The 14,615-nt window shown below is 44.3% G+C and overlaps 2 protein-coding genes across 5 annotated transcripts in view; one reads left to right on the top strand and one right to left on the bottom strand.

The window, feature by feature from the left end:
- NLK (nemo like kinase) overlaps nucleotides 1-1,899 on the bottom strand; it is a 40,908-nt gene extending 39,009 nt beyond the window's left edge. Inside the window, exons 1-2 of the mRNA XM_072353176.1 lie at nucleotides 1,776-1,899; nucleotides 413-1,353 (exon numbers count right to left, since the gene is read on the bottom strand). Of these exons, the coding sequence (XP_072209277.1) occupies nucleotides 413-870 (458 nt within the window). The 5' untranslated portion in view covers nucleotides 871-1,353; nucleotides 1,776-1,899. The remainder of the gene's footprint in view (nucleotides 1-412; nucleotides 1,354-1,775) is intronic.
- Nucleotides 1,900-2,546: 647 nt separating this feature from the next.
- Nucleotides 2,547-14,615, top strand: part of LYRM9 (LYR motif containing 9) — a 30,258-nt gene continuing 18,189 nt past the window's right edge. For 2 of the 4 annotated variants that reach the window (XM_072353688.1, XM_072353689.1), the window contains exons 1-2: nucleotides 2,547-2,756; nucleotides 6,353-6,642. In XM_072353688.1, the coding sequence (XP_072209789.1) occupies nucleotides 6,640-6,642 (3 nt within the window). In that variant the 5' untranslated portion in view covers nucleotides 2,547-2,756; nucleotides 6,353-6,639. The remainder of the gene's footprint in view (nucleotides 2,757-6,352; nucleotides 6,643-14,615) is intronic. The other 2 variants (XM_072353691.1, XM_072353692.1) reach the window with 1 other exon arrangement.

The raw sequence follows: 14,615 nt of genomic DNA, 5'->3' as shown, positions 1-14,615 counted from the left end.
CCCGGCAGGTGACGGGGGCAGGAAGACATTTTCAGACACTTTCAATTTCTAGCTCTGAAGGCGGGTTAGAATATATCTTCTCATGTTTGTGAACCTGAAATTTCAGCAGGTGCGGCTCAGCCACACAGCACGTACGTTCTAACCAAACGTGCAGGCGCTGCACAAACACGCTGCTTTTGTCCTAATGGAGACCGATGGTGCGGCCTCATAACAAGGGGTTGTTCTTCACCGCTCCACACCTCGCTCTGCCAAGAGAAACAAGAGAACCCAACTTCCTAAGAAAAGAAAAGAGCCAGAAAAGAGCTGGTAGCGAGCAGTTTTCTTCTATTCTGGATCAAATGAGAAAAACCAAGAATGAATTATGATTTGGTAGAAAAGAATGTAAACTTGGTTCAGCTTTTTCTCTACTCACCAGACAACACCAAAGGCTCCGTATCCAATAGGTCTGTCCGGCTCAATATCCAGTTGCTGCTGTGGATGTTGTGAGTGCTGATGATGGTGCGCTTTGACCGCAGCCGCGGCTGCAGCTTGTACCTGAGCTGGGGCGGCCGCTGCTGGTCCAGGGGCCTGGCCTGGTGCCGGCGATGGGAAATATGGCTGCTGCTGCCCGGGGTTCAACATCGCCGCCGCCGCTGCCGCCGCCGCCGCGGCCGCAGCTGCTGAGGAAGCGTGCTGCTGCACGGGATGGACCGCGGGCGTGGAGCTGGGGTGCAGGTGGTGCTGAGGGTGGTGGTGGTGATGGAGGTGAGGAGGAGGGAGGTGAGGGAGGTGGTGGTGATGGTGGTGGTGGTGACCTGCCGCTGCCGCAGACGTACCGCCATTGTAAGCCGCCATCATTTTTGCATTGGCTGTTGCGCCACAAAGAGACATTCAAAAAAATGCCCCTCGACCGGCAAACGACTGGGTCAAGCTGTCATTTGGCCATCAAAAAAATGAGATCTGCTACACTTTAAAGGAAGTCGTGTTCCATCATACGCGGCCCACCTGCGAGAACATCGAGCTCAACGGGCCTGATTTCTTGGCGAAGCCACACGGCGTGGAGACTCTTCATGTGCACGAGCCCAAGCGCCGACCCCACCGCCCACGGCACTCACTGGGGCTCCATCCTGGGCAGGGCCGCGGCGGTCCGGGCTCTCCACACTTGGATTTCGAGGAAAGGGGCGCTCAGTGCCCCGTGCCCGGAGGATGAGGGGCCTTCGCCCGGGGACGCCCTGCGCGGGCCGAGCCTACCCCTGCCATGCCCACATCCCCTCGGAGCGCCCCGCGCCTCCTACATCGCTCCCTCCGCTCGCACACCTGCTCCCTCCGCCACAGCCAACAACTCGGGGAGTTCGCAACTTTTCCTCGCAGGCCCTGAAACATACACAGTACCCGGAGAGAGTGAGGGGGGCGCGGGCGGCGGGGCGAGCCGACGGGACCGGGGGAGGGAGAGGGCCGGGGGGGGGGGGGAAGTGGGGAGGGGGAGGGTGGGCGCGGGCACGGCGGGAGCAGGGCGGGTGACAAATGGATGACAGGGGCGGGAGCGGGGCCGCGGGGCGGCGCGCTGACAGCGGAGCGGCGGCGGCGGCGGCGCCGGAGGGGCGCGGCGGGGCGGCCCCCCCGCGGCGGGGCGGGGAAGGAGCAGGGCCGGGTGGGGGGAGGGGGGTCTCCGCTGCGTGCGTGTGGCGGGCAGGGGTGGGGGCGGCGGGCTCTCAGGCCCCCGCCGCGCGGCGTCGCTCCGCCCCCCGGCCGCCGCCTCGGCCGCCCGACCCTCCGCCGCCGCCGCCGCCACTCACCTCCTCGCGGAGCCCCAGCGCGGAGCGCACAGCGGGCACGCGCACCCGGCCTGCCCTCCCCCCGCCGGCCCCCCCCGCCCCCATGCGGGGCGCGCGCCCGACACCCGCCCGCAGCCAATCGGACCCGGCCCACCAGGCTCCGCGAGAGCCGCCCCCACCCAATCACCGAGCGGGACCCAGCTCGGCCGGCCCATAGGACTCGGCCGCCGCAGAGACTCCCTGACTCAGTCCCGCCCCCTTGACCCCCGCCGCCCAATCACCGCGCGCCTCCGAGCCCAGAGCTAGCGAGACCCCGCGAGATTCCCTCACCTCACACAACCCTCACCTCGGGCGGCCCCGCCTTCTTCACCTTTCTTGCCAATCACGCGGCGCCGCTCCGGCCTACCGGCCAATCGAGTCTCCCCCCGGCCCGATTCCCGCCCCCGAGACCCGCTTTTTGCCCAATCGCGGCGGCCTTATCCAATCCGATTAGCCAATGAAGGGAAACGAAAGCCCGAAAAGGGGTTACTGGGCCAATGGTGCTCGGAGCCCGGCCGGCGGCCTGATTGGCAGCTCTCCTGGCGAGTGAGGGGCGGCGGCGGCCGCTTCTCTTCGAATCGCTGCGCGAGGCGCCGCGTGACGGCTGAGGAAACGCTCGGTGCGCCCGTCCGCAGGCGGGCAGCCGGCCAATGGGAGGCGGGAACAGGGTGACGAGCGGCGGGAGGCGCCAATGGCGCTGCCGGGGCGGGGTGAGGTGAGGACGCGGAGGTCGCTGAGGCGGGCAGCGGGTGCGCGTGCGCGCCCTTGGCGGCCGAGGCGGCCTTCGAGCTTCGCGGGGCGCGAGAGGAGCGCTGCTCTGAGGTGATCGCCGCCTCTCTCCGCTCGCCGGCAGGTGTCTGCCGCCGTCCCGCCTCCAAAGGAACTCGCTGAGCTCAGCGGAAACGCGGCCGTGCGTTCTAAACCAGGATTGGCCTCGAGGCGTGCCGGGCGGCGTTGCCTCAGGTACAGCCGGCCGAGGCAGGCGGAGCGAGGGGCACGGCGGGATCGCGCTGAGCCGCCCCGCCCGGTGCGTTGGGCGCCCGCTGAGCGCATCGAGCCGTCCGCGCAGGCTGAGATGGAAAGTTGGCGGTCGCTGCTCTGAGCGCGGCGGGCGGACGCGGTGCCGCTCCTCAGAGCGCTCTGTCCTGAAACAGCCTGCCAGGAGTTGAGGTTCCTCGTTAACTGCTGCGGTTCTCAGTTGTTACCGGGTGTCGTTCTGCTCCGGGACTACCGTGTAGTTTTGCTGTCACGTTATTAGAACACTTCACTTATAATTTATTTGGGAAAAAACACCACGAAAGGGTTCGTTTACAACTGCTTTATGATCACGGGTGGGGGAAATGCCAGGTGAATCTCGTGCGCTCGTACTGTATCTTTGTTCAAGTTACTTTGAAAGGCTCCTTCAAAAAGTAATACGCGGGATATGAAGACGTAATGCCCCAGGAAAACTTGTAAGAATGGTTCGTGTGGTTCGTATATGGTTCGTTCCACGAACTGCAGTTTTGGCGTGAATGGCAGCCGCTCTCTGAGGGTTGCGGGGGGAAGTGACCGGCTGTACCAGCCCGCGGTGCTGACTGACCGCTGCCTCCGAGCGGTGCGGGCAGCCGTGTGGGCAGGGCTGGTGTGTGAACAAGAACGTGCCGTCCTGCTGAAGGACTTTCCCCTACACTTGGAATTCCTGACCTCCTCTAGGATAGTGGATCCAATCCATGTAGAATTTTCAGTTGCATGTCAGCAAATGGATGTCTTGCACGTGAGATACTTAAAAGCTGGTGTTGGGCACTGTTTTGTAGATGAGTTTTTATCAGAGCAAAAGAAGTGATCTGGATTGCACTCCTGGCACTGTGAGCGATTCTTCTGCCATTCTTCTGGCACATAAAAATTCTTTTTTGCTGGGTTCAACTACTTGCCACAACTTTGTTGTTCTTTTTGTTTGCCCTTTGAGATTGAACCAGCTCTTCTCGCTGAAGTAGAATACTGGTGAGATAGCAGCTGAAATGATGCACTTACAAGTCCTTACGGAGTCAAGTCAGATGCCAGTGTTGAAAGACTCACTATTATGGTATATCATCCTTCTTTGCTGAGCTTATAAACCCTTTTATTGGTATTCTTGGCCTCTGCTTACTGTAGAAGGCAGGGGGGAACAAGACAAGCTGGCTTATGCTGAAATGTATTTAAGGAAACGTGGAATTTGCAGATGTATTAAGTGCTCAGTTTCTTACAGACCTCTTGTTTCCTCAGTACAGTCCTGAAATAGAAACCTGTTACCTGAAATAGTGTTGCATGTTAGTTGTATAAATCGCACTTCTTTAGAACACAGCTGCAGAATGAATACATGTTGCACTGCTGCAAGTTGGTGCTTCCTTGTTACTGGGTGTCTATGTACAAGAACTGTGAAGTCTGCTGAGAGGAGCTTGCTACAGTTGGTACACAGCTGTGAGCAAGAGTGCTTAGCAAGCAGTCCAGTGAGTGTGAGCTGGCAAAATCCAGTAGCAGTTACTTGAACCGGGCAGGTAGAAGCACTGCTCTCGATCCTGCCAGAGCACAGTTTGATGGCAACTAATTTGTCATCCCCAGTGATGCATGGAGATACGTGATTGGTGACTGCTGCTGATGCAACATGACAGATCAATTCTAATTCTTTACTGGTGAAGACAGTTATTCATGGGGACATGCATCTGTCTCTTGCTATTTTATTCACAGTAAGAGGACTGTAAAGAAGATGCAAGTCTGCTTTTTGAATATCAAACACTGAATGCTAATGTATCTGAATTTGTTAGACATCTAGCTAAGCCTGTTTAAACTGCATGTAAAAGTAAATACTGTAGTCTGGAAGCACAGAGGACAGCCTTGTCTCTTTCTGAAAACCTACTGTATCAAGTTCAGTATTTCCTTTTGACTCTTGGGAGATTTACTCTCCCCTTGAATTTGCCACTTGTCTTGCAGAGGTATAATCTTTTTGACAGCACTCTGCATAAGGCTAAGTGGTAGAAGACAATGTGTAATCATCCCTGTTCTATTTCTTTGATGTTCCCCAACAGTGTGTTAACCTTAACGTTCTCCATGAAAGATGGCATTGCTCCGAATAAAGTGCTATAATCCAGATTCAGATGTAGGTTTTGGTAGGTTTTTTTGTGTGCCATGGGAACTAGCTATGAAACTAGGCCTTTAAATGATAGAAAGGTACTTCTTGATTTCATGGCCCAATATTGTACATAAACGTCCTTCAGCATGTGTGTGCAGTTTTTTTTTTCTTGTGACAATTCAATGCAGGAAAAGTAATATTGAAGAGAACAAAGCATAATTAAATGCTTGCATAGATTTCCGTGATGCACAAAAGGGGTTCTCTGAGCTGCGCTATTGATGATTTATTGTGTGGGTGTTTGGCAAGCCCACACGTACCTCAGTGTACAACTCTGCAGATGCATTCCTCAGCATTCTGCAGCACTGTTAATATTTTATTCATAAATCCTACTACTGAAACCATAAAGCATCATCAACAGTGTTAGTGCCTGGGAATTTAATGGGTTTTGGCTAGTCATATTTTGCTGTAAACTAATTATGGTTCTAACATACAAAGGGATAATTAATATATGCAAGGCATTTATAGCTTTAGAATTTGTCGTCTATTAGTCTCTTCCTTTGAAAAATAATTCTCCAAAATTTTCATCTTTAAAGAGTTTTATAAAAGGTTTTATAAAACAGAAAACAATGCATTAATAAGGCACAGTGGGGAAAAGAATATTTTGTTGTGACTTTGGTTAGGTTTGCCTTACTTTATGAAGTCCTTGCCTTTATCTAGAAGGTAACAAAGTCCTGCTTGCGTTGTCAAATGGGGAACAAATCCTTGGTCTAGGTAACACATAATAATTAAGAGGCTGGGGGGAAAAAATCAAGTAATCAAAACAAGCGGATGACCTAACATAGGTTAGTCAATTAGAAAGGTGTGTTGATCAAAATGAGCATCACCTTCATCTTCCAAGCAGCAGTGGCCGATCAGCCCCATTCATGGCTCTTGCAGCTTAGTTCTTGCTGTGGTCATATTGTAGTGACAGCTTTGTTCCAGGTTTGTACAGTATGCAGAATATACAAGTATGGTAGTCACGATTTAGTGCTGGGGCTTGAATTCCTCCCAAAGGCTGCCAGCTCCAAAGCACTGAACTCCATACCCTCTTGTGTTTTCCTGCCATTTCATTTTTCTGTAGGAGTAACTGAATCCTTTGCTCAGTCACAGAGCTTGAACATGATCTTGGCTTTAACTGGAAGTGCTCAGGTGCTTAAAGTCAGTATATAATAATTTGCTATTTAAAGATGCAGGTCTGATTGTTTATTGTTTTTTCTGTCTTGTTTCCCTTCTTGCTGCTGGACACCAGTTGTAGGTGGAAGAGGAGTGATCTTTAATCCGCTGTAGATTTTTATTATTATTATTATTATTTTATTTATTTTTTTTTTTTTTTGAGAAATTGACAGTTCTACAGTTCTGTTCTCTTTTCTTTTGCACCAGAAATGACCCTGCTGCTCTTTGTCACCAATGTTTCCTTTTATCACTCTCCTGGCAGCTGCTCTTGCTCCATTTTGATGTCAGAACAACAAACGAACTCCCTCTGAAGCTAATGTCATGCCAGCAGATTTTGAAGCAGTAAGAAAATCATCTCTGTCTCTGAAGACAGAATTGGAGACCTTTGTGAATGAGCTGTGTTCTTAAAATAGCTCCACAGCATGTTATCCCCAGAAGGTGAAGAAGTTAAAACATCATGACATACCACTTGTTTTTATGTGAGCAGGATCCCTAAATAGTGGAGTGAGGAGAGAAGGTTTCTTCCTTATCCTCCAAATTGAAGTTATTATGGTAAGTATAGTTATCTAAGCTCTTTGTTTCTGTCTGCAATATCTCTTTTGGAGGGGGGGAGTAGAGGAGGAAGAGGCTAAGACACCAGTAATTAAAATAAATTGAATTATTTAGGTTGTAGGTTTAATCAGTAAAGAGAGTAACACTGCTGTGGTGGTGGTTTTAGGAATGCCATCTTTCAGAGACCTGGCTAGCTTTTGTTCTGTCACTGATTCCAGTGACAACAAATTGAATGAACCAGTTGAATTGATCCACATTGATGATATGCCTCTTGCAAAGCACTTTGTTCACCACATCGTGGCTAACAGGTATGATTGTTTCTCTCCCCTCATTCAATTACACTGGAGCAAAGTATGTGCTAGAATGTGTTTTGTCATAATAACTGTGTTTTGACCCAATTCTCTGCAGATCAGATTCAGTGAAGTTTTGGGTAGGAGATAAGACCTTTAGGCTGTTAAGTTCTTGCAGATGATGCATCAGTAAGTACCAGTTAGTTTTATTTACTTTGACTTTGTAGTGATAACACTAAGTCCAGCCTGTATTGTTTCTTTGTGTTTTTGTTTTTTCCTCTCATTTCAAGTCTGGATAACTTCTTAGAGCTTGTTCATATAATGACTAATCTTTTCTAGCATATTAGCTCATAGATCAATTCTTCACCATGTCAGAGTGCCTTGAGTGTTGTAATAGACCACGTTCACTCAATGTCAAAAAAGAAAAATGCTTTATGGAAACACTCAAACAGTAATTTTTAAATTGAGGTCTTTGCAGCAGGCACACCTATCCATTACAGCAGGGCAATTTTGAGAATGCGTCTTAAACACTGTTTTTCACTAAGGTACAGAGAAGTGATTATTGCCTTGGTCTTGCCAGTTTTACTACATTTCTTTGTCATACACAGTCAAGATGGGAATACATAAAAGGCCCAAACATCTGGACACTAATAGGAAATAACCAACTTGCAGCCTTGTTCATGGCAGCATCTCACTTCAGCATTGTCTTCAGAGTTTGACTCCTGTAAATTGGATAGTGTAATGCTAATTAAATTTGTTTGCATAGGTGATGTTGTAATTGGTGCAACTTGAAGCCTGTGCTTTTATATGGTCATTACAGGTATGGAAAAAGAAATTTTGGGTTGATTCCAAACTTGCCTATATATATGACTGTAGACTCTGGCCCGCAATGGTAATTTAAAATGGACTGTGTGAAGCCAAATCCTCAGTTCATAAAATCAAAGGATTTATACAGCATCAGAACTTTCACATGTCCCTCATGCAAACTTTTCTGAATCATTCTGTTAAGTAAGTTGATTGTTAGGTTCCTGTGCTATAGTATCAGAGCACTTGGATGCTGTCATTAACAGCTCTGCTCACTAAATGACTTCACACACTGAACTTCTGCCCTTGTCTGAAGCCTTGGCTGCAGGTTTCGCTACGTACATTTGTGAGACACTTATTTCTGGGTTTTTCTGTGTCTACGGTATGTGAAGAGGACAAGAGCTAAGCATGCATCAGTTAGCTGTATTTTATATTCTACAGCCACAGCATTGGCATCACTCACATCCCTGATGCCTTTCCAACTCCTCAACATTGTTGATTAGGTTTAAGTAAATGGAAAGAAAATGAAGTGCTGTAAGGTCCCAGAATGGCCTGTGGACTTCACTTAGTCTCTCCCTTACACAGAGAAAGGTGATTTAGTATTAGTATGTGTTTATTTTTGTTGTTGTTTGTTTTTATTAGCACCAATCTTTCTGCATGTGCTGCAGCACTGTTACAGGCTTCTGCCAGCCATTAGCCATATAGGCTGATGCAGCTTTTCATAGTTTCGTTCCAAGTAGGGCCATAGGATCTTGTGAATTGCTCTGTGTTTATACCCATTTGCAGAAGTAAATGACAGTGTAACACGTCATCTCGAAATACCTGCAAGCAGCCATCTTAAACATATTGAGGTTCTTCCCACTGTTGCTTGAGACAAATTTCATATAATTAGTAGTGAAGGAAAATTATAAGGACAGAATAATGCAGGAAGCCCATTAAAATGTAAATACTGAAATAACCCAGTGATTGAGCTTTGGTTCTGTCCTCACCCCCTCACTCATTTTAGGAGCTGCTTTGTATTAAAAGTAACATGTCTGCAGGATGATGCTCCAACATCTGAAACAAAATGAATTGCTTATTTTTCTTTCTGCGTTCTCCCAACATCTGCATAAGTAGATCTCTTGTATGTTAATAACTTCTACTGTTGGTTGCTCATATGCAGGAAAAAAATGCATCCAAGTGTATGGAGAGCAATCTTTGCTTAGGTGGGAAATGTTTTACTGTGGAATTCTGTCTTGCCATTCATTTTCATTAGGTATTAGTGAAATATCTAATGAAACATAGGTATTAAGTGACTGTTCACCATGAAAAGCAATACTCTTGAAGTTTATGGGCCTGTCTGTCTCCTGAAATGTTAGTGTCATCTTACACCACGGAAACCATGCAAATCACTTGCCTCATTTCCCACTCCAGGAGCATTTGCAGGCAAATAATCACTTTTTAAAAAGTATTCCATATGAAAAATGCTCTGTTCTTGTTGGGACTTTGAATTTTGACTTCATAGACTGATCCAAGAAATGAATTATAGGGTATCTTGCTGACCGCTTGCTTTTTCATTCACTCTAGCTGTGGTTATTCTGCTAAGCTGCTATTTCTTTGTTTTCTGTTTTAGATAGCTGCTCAAGTAACTGGTTGTTGTTTGTTTGTTTGTCTTTTTAATATAATGTGGGTATGAATGTGACCTGAAGTATCACTTGTCAGTATTGGTACTAGAAAATTACAGCAGCACGAAAGTTCATCATAAGCAATTAGAAAATACTGCAGATTTAAGGATACTTAGAAGTCTTCTCCAATCTTTAATTATCATGTGGTTAATTCTTTCTTCCAGTCTAGAAAATAAATTGTAATTGGGAAAGTGCATGCTTAAATCATTCATATCCTGGAAAATACCTGAGCTTAATTTAAAGCATGTACAGAAGTTACACTAGTTCAGTGACTCAGAACTGTTTGAATCTCGTGCAGTGTCAGACTGACTACATAAACAAGAGTTGTAATGTAAATGCTGCAGTAAATAAGTATGGGTCACTGGTTTTCTGTGAATTTATCACTGATTTTGACTTCTACAGGCACTTTCTGGTATAAAAATGTAATTATTTTTTTAAAGGCAACATTCAACTAATTTTATTATGTACTGATGTATTAAGTTACATGAAAGAATCCATATTATAGTAATCCTGCATATACATGGGAAACGAGTACTGAGCGTGCATGGCAGATGGTTTCAAAGGAAATCCTCGAGAGCTGGGATTAAAAAGCAATTTTCAGCAAGTTTAAAATGGGTCTCCATATTTGGGTCACAGATATTAACTCTTTCATCTCAAACGAGAGTCTTGTAGGACTGTTATGGAAGTGTTTCTCTCAACTAAAGCTGACCAGTATGCGGTGCCTCAGAAAGAAATGAGGATGTTGATTCTGCTCAAAGTCTGGCTGTTCTGGCCACTATGGGAAGTGGAGCTGCAGTGTGCAGAGACAGCCATGTGCTGCAAGTTAGTGGGCCTGGTTGTTTGGCTAAGGATCGTTGGTAACCTGATTGAAAACAATGTATTTGTGGCTTCCTCAGTTTTTGACTGCCCACCCACACAGGTTTAAACAAAGTCAAATGCTGCAGAATAAAATGCACATGAGGAGTAGTATTTTTGTTGTTCAGAAGTTGGAACTTTCAAGGACAGCTGAGGTATAAAGCTTAAGGTACCTAAATGCTATTTTGCCTCAGGTTTCTGAGCTCTCTTTCTGCCACTGCCAACTTGCATTGATTTTATTGGTCTTTAGATCAGAATTCTGCATTTTTACGTCACAGACAGACATGTAATCCTCTTCCTTTCTCCTACCCATCACTTTTTGTTGAAAATTTCTGGTGTGTTGCTTTTGGTGTGATTAAAAAAAAAAACAAAAAAAAACTGGTTCCATGCAACAAAATTATGCTTATTATATTATGATTTTATGAAATTGCAGTGCGGTATTCTATTTTTTGTTTGATCTTATGATAAATAACTAACTGAACAGCTATGCAAGAATGTCCTATTCAGTCCTAGATACCAATGAACATGGGCTGTGAGTTTTGCTTGATGAATGTGTGCTAATAAATGACAAGCAAGCTCATGTGTTCTCCAATGTTGTTTTAGGAGGACACTTCATTTACTTTTAAAATTAAGCTCTAACCTTGGTTATATTCCATTGTAAACAGTACCATGCAAACATTGTTCCAGTCTACAGCTCTTCACATTAGTATTTGACTATCCAGGAATATTATCAATATCATGCATAAAAATGAGTGCAGTTTGACTTTGGTTTCTGAGATGCAGAGAAACCACTGGGTCTGTAGCTGGTATAAATAGCAGAGCAAGTTGGGGATTATTGGCTTTAGCCAACTTACACCAGCTAGTAAACATGTTAGGAATGTAATTCACACATCAGTTCTCCTTTATACACTTCTCACAGTGTGAAGGGGAGTTATCTGACATGGGCTTAAATTCTTTTAAAGACTCCTATATTTCTGAGGCAGAAATTCAAGTTGAGCTCTGAGTAATGTTTATCACTAATGATATGCAGGAACTGCTATTAGTTTGTGTTCTCAAAACTAAATTGGGTGTACTTTGAATAGATTTGCTCTGCTTTCTCAACAGAGGTGTCTGATGTTCTGCTAAGTGAATTATAGAATTAATTGCTGGTTTAAATTTCAGACCATGGAGAAGTTAATTGGGTTGCTCTTTGGCTATTATATTAGCTGCATGTTAACAGCAAAGGACAATATACTTGTGAAAGGGCATCATAAATGTCCTACTGGGATAACTAACTGCAGATATATCTATGATCAGTTAATTAATGCTGCTAAATAATAGGTGTTTTCTTCAGGACTGATCAGATATATCAGAGGTCCTATCTGCTCTTTAGAAAATAAAATTCAAGTGGATGAAAGCAATGCTATGAAGTACTTGCCAGTGTTCAGCTCTTTCACTGAAACCAGAAAGCTTCAGTTGTCTCATGATTGTTTTTTAACTGAATTTGAATCTACTCTCCAGCATTTCCTATCAGAAATTTCTGTGCACATCTTGATGTGGCAAGACTGAGTTTCATGCAGCCTTACCAGGTGCTTTTATTTTAGTATAATCAGTGTTTCAGATGATTATTCCTGCAGAAAATAAATTTTAGACTTTTTTTATAAGTTGCCCCCAGACTACAGGGAGGCAATAGGAAAAGGAGCAGACGGATTGAGGGAAGACTGTGTGAGCTGGTACAACTGGTTACTTCACCCCCAGCTCTTTGAGACCCTTGCAAAGATTGGAGTTTGTTGATGCCTCATGACTTGAGATGAGGACTGAGCATAAAGATATGTGCATTATAGACTTTAGATACAAACTGAGTATCTCCTGTGGTCGTAAATCAAGTGCAGATTTTAATGCTTTTAGTCTTGGAACCAGCATTTCCAGTTTGTACCTAAATTCAGTATCCCAAGCTGTTGTCAGCCATTGTGGCCAAGTTAATATATTAATTGAAATGATTGTTTTTTTGTGTTTTGTTTTGTTTTCCCAAAGGCTAAAAGTCACTTTGATCCAAATTCTGTATATGCAGTTCAGGAAGGAAGGCATGTAGATTGATTCAGGTTTTGCTGTTGCTGGTATCTTCCAGAACTTTGCTTTCAAGTTGCTTTTTGCATCTTTGTTGAAGTAGCACATGATTTGAGCTGTTTGTCTTTAGATGCATGTTAAAATCCCTTCTCTTTACTTCAACAAACTTGCATCAACTTCTAATTCCTTTATGGAATTAGTGTTGATTTTAGAGAACTAGTCTACTTGGTTCACTTTGCTCACTGTGCACTCAAGTATTTGATAAAACAAGATTCTCTCATACAGGGTCAAATGTTCATCCGTGATGGAAGCTGATGCAGTTAATCAGAATTTATAAAGGTTCATGGTGGGAGGGAGTCCTGAATTCTCCTGTTAGGGCTAAATGTGAGTCATTGAACTTACAGTGAGGTGCATCTCTAAAGCAATATGGCATGCTGTTAAAATGTTTAAAAATAGTATGAAAGGGAAAATTCTCTGATGCTGTTTGAATGTTTTACATTATCTTTGTTGTGAATTGCTTGTTTTCAATTAAAATAATAACTGTCAGGGAAGATAATTCTAGTTCTTTGCAACCTTCTGGAAGCAATTCCTAACAGCAGGTTGGTCATGCAAGTAGGGTATTGGGTAACTTGTTCCTGTGCCCCTTCCTTCAGAAGTACTTGAGCATTTTGAGAGGGGACTGCAGCACTATGGGAATGGAAGGCCAGATAACCCAGTAGTAGCTCTTCAGTTTTACTCAGAGGATGCTAGAGTATTGCAATATTGATGAATGCACTTTCCAAAGCAGTGTTGTGCTGTTACAAATATGTAGTTCTCTGTGAAATTGCTTTTTTTTTTTTTTTTTTCTCTAATGTTCTGAGTACTGGAGACTATAGTTCTTAAATGAGTTAAATTATTTCTTATGTGCAGAAACTCTTAATGGGAAACAACAAAAGTTTGGTTCCACTGAGTGCTTTGGAATTGCTCTGTGTTCCTTTTGTAATGTATACTTATTAAAAATGTTTTGAGTAGATTACTGAAAGCAGTTATTCATCTCAAGACTGTGAATTCACTTTTAATGTTACTAGTTAGGTGAAAGTGAAATCTTACGTGCTGATAATGTGAAATTTGTGTTGTAGATGGACTTCTCTGCTCTTCTTATTGATGGTACTTTAAGTAGTGAGTTGGGGAAAATCAAATGATGGAAACTGATTCTTCTCTGCAGGTCTTGCTTACTGTTGGACTTCAGCAGACCTAACCTGTGAAGATAATCAATGTTCTTTTGCTCTGAATGCTGTGATATGTTTTTTCCTTTGGTTTTATGGAAATCATTAGGAGTCCATTTACCCCATGTAGGGGAAAAAGGTGAAAATGAAGTTGATGCAGATTAGTTATGACTGTACATGTTTGCAAGAATTATTTCCAGACCACATTTTATGGTTAGGAATACTCCTCTTTACCCTCTAGCTGGGCTGACAAAGGCAGTATATGAATCCTAATTTCAAATTGTCAGTGAAGATACCAAAGCAAACAATATTTTGAGAGGTTCATCAGGTTTACAGATGGATTAGTAATTTGAGTGTGGTGCAGGGAATGTGCTGTTTCTGTTTGTATTGTATTTGACTGAGGGTGAACACCTGAAGAATTGGTATAGTGTCTTAGCCAGAAAATTCTTGTTGGGATATCAGAGGGGTGATAAAACTTGAGTGGAAAAATAATTATGCTGGGTGATGGCTCTACCCGTTATTTGAGTTTTGGGTGATATGGTAACATAACAGGAGGCGTTTAAAATGTTTTTGTTTCAAGCTTCTTGCAGTAGCAGACTTGCCTGCTTTAAATCCTCCAAATGTGGAAGAATGGCTTCTGGAGCATCTGGGAAATGACCCATGTAGTGAAGGGAATCCAGGAATTGTCTGGTGGGTTACTGCAGGGAGACTGGAAACAATGTCATTCTTTCGACTTGGTTTCAGCATTGCTTTATTCTTTAACACAGTTGCTATACTTGTACCAAAGAAAAAATGCAAAGTTCTCACCCTGCTTTCTCCCCCCCAAAAAAAAATCTGTAAGAATTTACTGACTTGCAGAACAGAAAGGTTAGAACTAATTACATAGCCAACATCTGCTCTGGGCTTAGTTATTAAGAGAATTATTAACATGGATGCTAAACTATTTTCTGACAAGAACCTTGCCTATGCAGTTCTTCAGGGATGAAGGTAGTCTCTTTGTTTTTGGTTTATTAAGGACATTTCCTTGATCAGTTTGTCAGTGTGTTGCTGGAAAGGAAAATAATTTTGCTTTTTTAATATCAAAATTTAGTTAACGGCTCATCAGGCTA

Source organism: Excalfactoria chinensis, chromosome 19, assembly GCF_039878825.1.
Source record: "Excalfactoria chinensis isolate bCotChi1 chromosome 19, bCotChi1.hap2, whole genome shotgun sequence".
Taxonomy (NCBI): domain Eukaryota; kingdom Metazoa; phylum Chordata; class Aves; order Galliformes; family Phasianidae; genus Excalfactoria; species Excalfactoria chinensis.
Note: the sequence above shows the minus strand (reverse complement) of the source record. Positions and strands in the feature narration are given on the sequence as shown.